This window comes from Gracilinanus agilis, chromosome 2 (genome assembly GCF_016433145.1).
Source record: "Gracilinanus agilis isolate LMUSP501 chromosome 2, AgileGrace, whole genome shotgun sequence".
Lineage (NCBI taxonomy): Eukaryota > Metazoa > Chordata > Mammalia > Didelphimorphia > Didelphidae > Gracilinanus > Gracilinanus agilis.
Window position 1 is genome coordinate 414,194,237 of NC_058131.1, and position 8,565 is coordinate 414,202,801.

Sequence of the window (8,565 nt, forward strand, 5' to 3'; positions counted from 1 at the left end):
GGAAAGGAAAGGAAAGGAAAGGAAAGGAAAGGAAAGGAAAGGAAAGGAAAGGAAAGGAAAGGAAAGGAAAGGAAAGGAAAGGAAAGGAAAGGAAAGGAAAGGAAAGGAAAGGAAAGGAAAGGAAAGGAAAGGAAAGGAAAGGAAAGGAAAGGAAAGGAAAGGAAAGGAAAGGAAAGGAAAGGAAAGGAAAGGAAAGGAAAGGAAAGGAAAGGAAAGGAAAGGAAAGGAAAGGAAAGGAAAGGAAAGGAAAGGAAAGGAAAGGAAAGGAAAGGAAAGGAAAGGAAAGGAAAGGAAAGGAAAGGAAAGGAAAGGAAAGGAAAGGAAAGGAAAGGAAAGGAAAGGAAAGGAAAGGAAAGGAAAGGAAAGGAAAGGAAAGGAAAGGAAAGGAAAGGAAAGGAAAGGAAAGGAAAGGAAAGGAAAGGAAAGGAAAGGAAAGGAAAGGAAAGGAAAGGAAAGGAAAGGAAAGGAAAGGAAAGGAAAGGAAAGGAAAGGAAAGGAAAGGAAAGGAAAGGAGGAAGGAAGGAAGGAAGGAAGGAAGGAAGGAAGGAAGGAAGGAAGGACTTGCCCTTGGTCAGGCAGCCAAGGAGGGGTGGAACTCTGCAAATACAAGGCCCCCATTCTATGCATTGGTCAGTAGAGGGCAGCAATTACTTTGCTACAAGAGGCATCTGAGCCGGGGACCCTATTTTTCCAGTTTGGCCAATTGGTATAGGATATTTTAAGTTTAAAAAAAAAAACCCAAACCTTTAGAAATGGAAATCTCCACCTTAGGGTAACAGACCCAGAGTAAGTTAGTGCTTAAGGTCAGAGGCAGAATTTGAATTCAGGTCTTCCTGACTGAGCCCAGATCACTATTATGTCTCACTGTCTTCTCTGTAAGACTCTACATAGAAAATGGTGACCCACAAATTGCCCTGTAGGTTCCATCCACAGTTGCTGATCCCGGCACATAGGAGTGCCTCCCTCCCAAAGCAGAGAAAGCCAAAGGTGCCCCCAGGCTCAGGGGACTTATGGGTGAACAAAGAACCTTCTAAAGTATTTCCAGGATCCCTAGACTATATCCCATAGGCTAAAGCTGGCCTGCTACCTAATTTCATATGGCCTGAAGCCTAAGAATGGTTTTTTACATTTTAGAATAAAGTGTTGTGTTTAAAAATGTAAAAATTAAGGCAGCTGGGTGGCTCAGTGGATTGAAAAGCCAGGCCCAGAGACGGGAGGTCCTGGGTTCAAATTTGGCCTCAGACCCTTCCTAGTTGGGTGGTCGTGGGCAAGTCACTTGACCCCCATTGCCTAGCCCTTACCACTCTTCAGTATGGATTCTAGGATGGAAGATAAGGATTTAAAAAAAAATGTAAAAATTATTCTTAATTCATAGACCTGACAAAAGCAGATGGGAACTTACCAACCCTTGATATTTTGTAAAGAGCCTCTGGTTGAGAGAGATGAGCTTGAGTCTACATGTATGGCCTTAGGCAAGTCACTTACCTCCCTCATTACAAGAAGAAGGAAGAGGAATCACTAGGAAATCAATCAGATCTGAATTCTGGCTTTACCTTCTGTATTAACTCAGAAGTAGTGTGGTATAAGGTTATTCCCTAACACTCACTGGTTTTTGAGTCAGAAGACCCAAGTTCAAATCATGCCTTTGTTACATATGCCTGTGTTCCTTGTCAAGTCACTTAATCTTGCTAGGCTTAAATTTCTTCATGTATAAAATGAAGGGGTTCAACGATATAAAGTCTCTTCCAGCTCTAAATTATGTATGATCCTATGGACTTACTATGGTCTTGGAGGGCAGGACCTGTCCCATAATGACTAGCCTACAGTAGGCACTTAAAAAGCTTGTTTGCCATTATTGTTGGGCCTTGGTTCCCCTCTCTGTAAAGTGAGTCTTAAGCCAAAAGATGTTCTCTAACTTTAGCAATGCTAACATTTTCTAAATTGAGGAATTTTTCCAACTTCTCAGGGGAGAAAAAATTTCTCAACCATTCACTTGTCAAGATCGATTTCCATTCATTATCAACAACCTCGTAAGAGAAGCGAGGCAAGAATTTTTCATCCCCACTTCACATTTGAGGAAACTGAGGCCAAGATTGGTTAGGTACTTGTCCACAACTGACAGTGGTAGCAGAGATGGGATAGAATGCAGGTTTCTCTACTCTTTTTGCCCATCTGACCATCCTCCCTCTCACACACTGACTTGAGGACATGTCCAGGTGCCCTTTGGTGAGAGGACCCCAATTTCATCCATTCTAGAAAGTGGAGGAAGAACCATGAGAACAATTTGTCCAAAATCCCACCGAATTCAAGGTCATTACATTGCACATTTCACGGACGATTGCTTTCTCCTTTTCGCTCAGGTCCTCCTCATAACTGTCCTGTATCTGCCTGTCCAGGTTTTCATGAACTTCCAAGACCTAGAGGCAAATGGATGCACAAAGGTTATTAGGGCATATTTCTTCCAACTGAGGTTTACATTTAAAACGATTTAAATTCGGCCTTCCAGCCCTGGATTCTATTGCAGCTGCTAGATAAGTTGGAAATATCTTTCTTTCCTACTCATCTCAGAATTAAATATATGAGCTTTGGGGACTGAGTGATCTGTATTTGAAGAATTCTTGATAATGTCCAGTCACTATTCCTTGACCAGCTATAATCCGGAATGCACCAAGAGATTCCACGCTTTTTTCAATATAAAGTCCAAGCTTGCTAAGTCTAATATTCAAGACCCTCCTGATGATGATACTCTAATTACTCTTCATATTCCACCTAGGCCTGGTGCCCTCTATGACATTTTACACTATACTTTAACAAGAGAAATCTAATTTAATTTCCACTGCTTGTTAGGTATGTGACCTGGGGCAAGTGATTTCTTTCCTTTATGAGTCTTTCTCATTATGCATTAAATGAGGGGTTTGGGCTAGATGATTCCTAAGATTTCTTCCAGCTCTAGTATTTTATGACACTACAACCCCTTCTGGTTTTGACATTCTCTGATCTACGATGCTAATGGCCATGATTGCTGGTATAAAAGTAGCACAATTCCAAAATGATCTCAGATTCTTATGGGGGGAGCTCTTTTCAACCTTAAAAGACCATATAAAGGTGAGTTGTTATTACTATTATCAATGTCATTATTGTTTTGCATGATTTTCCTGTGAGGACAGCAAGAAGGCATTTCTATCTCCCTGTTTTGTAGAAATCAAATGAGGTTAAATGATTTGTCCAAAGTTTTGCTGAGTCGGGGACAGTTAGGTAGCACAGTGAATAGAGCCCTAGGCTGAGAGACTGGAGGACCTTCCATGTTCAAACTTAGCTCCAGACACTTCCTAGCTGTGTGACCCCCAAGCAAGTCACTTAACCCCAATTGCCTAGCCCTTACTACTCTTCTGCCTTGGAACTGATTCTAAGACAGAAGGTAAGGATTTAAGGAAAAAAGTTGTTGAATGGAAGGACTAGAACTGGAACTCAGATTCCCCCCTTACCTACTCCTTCCAGGAAGCTACCTTGTCTCACATTCTGGAACTACAGAAAGATGGTATAAAGGTGGATATTATGAAAAACGTCATCCTCCTAAAAGTTCTGACACTGTTATCTTAAAACCTTTTAGAAAAATCCACTTTCAATCATTTTTAAAAAATAAACTAAAGGTAGACACATTGGTTCCTGATGTAGTTCTGTCTGGGAAATAGAACTCAAAAACCATCAAATCCAAGAGTTTCTACTATTCTCTCGTGTCTCTGTCTCTGTCTGTCTGTCTATCTGTCTCTCAGATTCTTCAAGGCATGAAATGTGATATAGCTGTGAAAGGAGGAGAAGAGAAGAAGGATAAAAAAAAAATTCAAGAGAAGCTACATGTTCAAACAGAGAGCAGGTGGCCCATCCGGTATACAGACTCCTAGGCTACTGTGATGTACGGTGCTCTCTGAGCATGTATGTGTTCAGCAGAGAGAAGGGTAGGAGTGGAGAAAGGGGCACAGAGACATACCTTCATAGCATGCACTACTGCCTCAGGTTTCTGTCCCATTGGGACATAGCCCACTGCAGGGGAAGAAGAGAGCTCGGCTGTCATGTGAGCAGGACCCTGTGGAGAAGTAATTATACCTTTTAGCTTAGCTTTGATTTCTCAGTGAAAGTGAAAGTTTGAATCATCCAAGAGTCCCTGCTAGGCAGTACGGCCCCCAAAAATGGCAGGTCAAGACAACGATTACAGACACTTAAGATTCCCAGAACTAGGAGAAATCTTAGAATCCCAAAATCATACAGTGGGAATTAGTTGATGAAGATTTCATCCACAGGATTCATCATCCGCCTAACAGGCAGACTACATGACCTTTGGGGACCTTTCCAACCCTGATAATGGCAGAGTTGAGTGGGACCTTAGAACCATCAAGCCATAAATTATCAAAACCAGAAGGACCTCAGAATCATGGAATGTCAGATTTAAAAAGAGCCTTGGAAACCAAATATTCCTAAGTTCATGGGGATCATAGCTCTAAAACTCGAAGGAAGCTTGGAAGTCATCAACTTTCAGAAAAGTGAACTCAGATCCAAAAGGGGTTAAGAAAGGTTTTAGGGAGGGACATAGGGAGAGACTATGGAGCTAAATTTTTTAATTTAAAAAATGAGGAGTGGGGGTCCCCCATAAATTGCACAGGATAAGTTTGGGATGGACAGAAACCTATGCCACTTGCATCCACATTGTCAATTCCACCTCTTTAATGTGTCTCAAATCTGTCTTCTCTCTACTGAAACCTTAACTACCCTGGTCCAGGCCCACCTATTCCAATAGCACCCTAATTTGTCTCCCAGTCTCTCTCCACTCCAATCCTGAGATCCAGGCCTATATCACCAACTGACTTTTGGATATCATGAACTGAATGTTCTTTAGGCATCTCAGTCTCATTAGGAGAATATGAGTTTCTGCAGGGCAGGAATTGTTTCACTTGTGCATTTGTAGTCGTAGTGGCTAGCACAGTGACTAACTAGCACAAAAGCACTTTAAAAATTTGTCTGATGTTTTGAATGTAAAACCATTTATTTTCTTTTTTTTCTAACCTCCCTTTCCCGAGGTTAAAAAGGAATTCTCGTTTAAAATGTATTTAATTTTAATTTTAATTCTCATTTAATTTCTCATTTAAAAGGGGAAAAAGAAAAAGCTCTTTCATAGTAAAGTAAATCAAATTCCCACATTAAACATGCTGAAAATGGGTGCCATATTCTTCATCTCAAGTCTTGGTCTGCATCATCTTTGTCATCAGTCCCTAGAATCATGTTTGGGCACAGCATTAATGAGAGTCCTTAAGCCTTTCAAACTTGTTTGTCTTTACAATGTTATTGTTACTGTATAAATTGCTCTCTTGGTTCTTCTCACTTAACTCTGAAGCAGTTTATACCACACTTCTCAGACTTCTTTGAAACAGTCACTTTCATAATTTCCCCCTGCATAAAGGTACTTCATTACATTCATATGTTGGGATTTTTATCAGCCATTATGATCAGTGAGTGTCCCCTCGGTTTCAAGGACTTTGCCTTTATAAAAAATATAAAAATTTCTGTACATATGGCTCTTTTCCCATCTTTGATCTCTTGGAGTACACAGGAACTTAATAAATGTACATTAATTCAATCTCAAAGTGTGGTCTGGGGTCCTGTGGGGGTCTGAAAATCTTTACAGGGGACCCACAAAGTCAAAATTATTTTCATAATGATATTTTGATTTCTAATATGGTAAATATTGATAGATATAATTCACATTAATAAAGCCCAAGGGGAAAGGTGGGTGGGTGGAGTCCCTCAATATATATTTTTTAAGATCTTTACCTTGGCTTAGGATCAATACTGTCTATTGATTCCAAGGCAGAAAAGTGGTAAGGACTAGGCAATGGGGGTCAAGTGACTTGCCCAGGGTCACACAACTAAGAAGTATCTGAGGCCACAAGTGAACCCAGGACCTGCCATCTCTAGGTCTGGCTCTCAATCCACTAAGTCACCTAGCTGCCCCCCTCCAATAATTCTGTAAAGCATAAAAAGGTCCTGAGACCAAAACTTTTGAAAATTGCTACATCACTTTAATTTGTACAAAGTGCTATCAGTATTTGATTTTATGTGATTATGGGTAGGAAGATGAGGTTTAGGGCCATGGGGGAAGAAAAAGAGGAAAAAGAGAAGAACTGAAGAGAAGCAGGGATCACAGAAGTCTACAGAGAGTTTCCAAGGCTGTTCTAGGCCTGATTTCACTCCCTTCAACTTTATAAAATGAGGAGCTGCCAGGAGGGAGGGAGACAGTTTGAAAAACTTATGTGGAAATTTGTCATTACATGGAATTTATATTTTTAAAAAACACATTTTAATATAATTATTAAAAATTAAGTAAAATAAAATGAGCTGAATCATAAGGTCTCTAAAATCTTTTTTAGTTCTAATATCTTTCCTTTCTTTGTTCAATATCTTTCCCAAGAGATGTGGCCACTGGAAAGTGAAGAAGGAGTGACTTTTGGCCAAGATGGCAACCTAAACAGAGTCCAACCAGTCAACTTCCAAATGCCTACTCAGGAAAAACTAAAAATTACACTAGATCTAGTAATGATCAAGAGAGCCAATGAGAAACTACAATAAATGCATCCTACCGATATCCCAGGAACACCCAGAAATAAGCTAGAAATATACAGGGACCAGGAAAAGGAGACATTCAAAGGCAAGAGAGGTAACTGCTGGGCCAGGAAACTACTCTGAGAGCACAAATGGAAATGGAAAGAACACACATGCATTCTACAAAGCTCTCTGCTGGGGTCAAAGGGTTGGGAGGCAGGGAGGGAATCCCTTCAGGGAATCCCTTCAAATTCAGAGATTTTGGAAATCTCAAACAGCTACTGCAACCAGCAAGGCACAGCAGCATTAAGACCAGTACAGCCTAAATCTCCAAATCAGGCATCAGACACTTCTTAGCTGTATGACCCTGGGCAAGTCACATAATCCCAATTGCCTAGCCCTTACTGCTGCCTTGGATGTTTAAAAAATAAAACCAAACCAAACCAAAAAAACTACACACTAAATGCAGGGGCTCTAAGGCCCCCAGCACTCTATCTTGAGAAGCCAGAAAAAGACCTAACTCCCTGAACCTCAATGACCCAAAGGGGTGTAGCCCTTGGGGATTTAAGTGAGCAGAGTAACCCTGGGGACCCAGGGCCAACAATTAAGGCCAACCTCTCTACAGTAATTCTGGAGGGACAGAAGCTAACTCTGGCACAAAGCCCAATTTCAAGAATTAAATCTAGATAGATTAGTAAATCAAAAAAGTCCTTAACTGGTATAAAAATTTACTGCAAATCTAGACATCTCTCCCACAGTAACAGTTAACAACTAGAAGCAGAGAATCAATGAAAAACAGATTTCCCAAAAGAACAACAAGAATATCTGGAAGAAATGAGATTTTTTTAAAAACAAATGTTTGAGGAAAGAGCTGGAAGGAGAATAAATATTTAGAATAGAAAATGTTAGTCTTTACCCAAACAACTAAGAGTTTCTGAATGTTAGAACAGATTAAACAAAAATTAGTGATTCCAGGAGATAAATGCTTTTTAAAAAATTCTGAAAGATTAAAAAAACTAAAGATAATTGAGATAAAAACAAAATCTGGAAAATAAGTGAAAGAAAGATAATTTAAGTCATTTAAATTTTAAGCCAATTTAAGCCTTCCTAAGTGAGAAACAGCCTAGACACTATATTTCAAGAGATATAAGTGAAAACTTCCAAGACCTATTAGAACCAGAAAGCAAAGTAAAGATAAAATTAATCTACCTATCACTTCTTGAAAGAAACCTTAAAAAGGAAAAGTCCCAGGAATGTCACAGACAAAACCTAGCCCCCTCCCAAGTCAAAGGAAAAAAACACTGCAAACATCCTAAAAGTAGCTCAAGTACTAAGAAACCAGTCAGGATCACATAAACCTGGCAGCTTTTCCCATAAATGAGAAATTTTGGGAAACATTTCAAAAGGTGAAACAGATAGGCTTACAACCAAGAATTCCATAACCCTGAAAGCCCCAAAGAGTTCTTCTGAGAGAAAAAATGGATATTTATCGAAATAGAATACTTTCAAATGTTTCTGATTAAAAAAGAAAGCACAGAACTGAGCAGGAACTTGGAACTACTCAAGAATATAGAGAAACCTTTAACAGTAAATTCATTTGAGCAAAGGACTGAGCTATTTGATAATTTGATGCTACCATTCCAGTAGGGAGAAGAGCAAGAGTCCTTCATAACCTTATTATTTCTAAACGGTATTAAGGAGTTTCTATAAGAAAATGAAAGAGGGGGTAGCTGGGTGGCTCAGTGAATTGAGAGCGTGGCCTAGAGATCCTAGGTTCAAATCTGGCCTTGGACACTTTATAGCTATGTGACCCTAGGCAAGTCACTTAATCCCCACTGACTAGCCCTTAGTGCTCAGTATTGATTCTAAGACAGAAGGAAAGGAAGGAAGGAAGGAAGGAAGGAAGGAAGGAAGGAAGGAAGGAAGGAAGGAAGGAAGGAAGGAAGGAAGGAAGGAAGGAAGGAAGGAAGGAAG

At 39.9% G+C, this 8,565-nt stretch overlaps 1 protein-coding gene across 2 annotated transcripts in view; it reads right to left on the reverse strand.

The window, feature by feature from the left end:
* The window catches only part of CCDC85C (coiled-coil domain containing 85C), a 194,876-nt gene that overhangs the window by 5,207 nt on the left and 181,104 nt on the right, over positions 1-8,565 (reverse strand). For both annotated transcript variants that reach the window (XM_044664592.1, XM_044664591.1), the window contains 2 exons: positions 3,989-4,084; positions 2,319-2,417 (listed from right to left, as the gene is read on the reverse strand). In XM_044664592.1, coding sequence (XP_044520527.1) covers positions 2,319-2,417; positions 3,989-4,084 — 195 coding nt within the window. The remainder of the gene's footprint in view (positions 1-2,318; positions 2,418-3,988; positions 4,085-8,565) is intronic.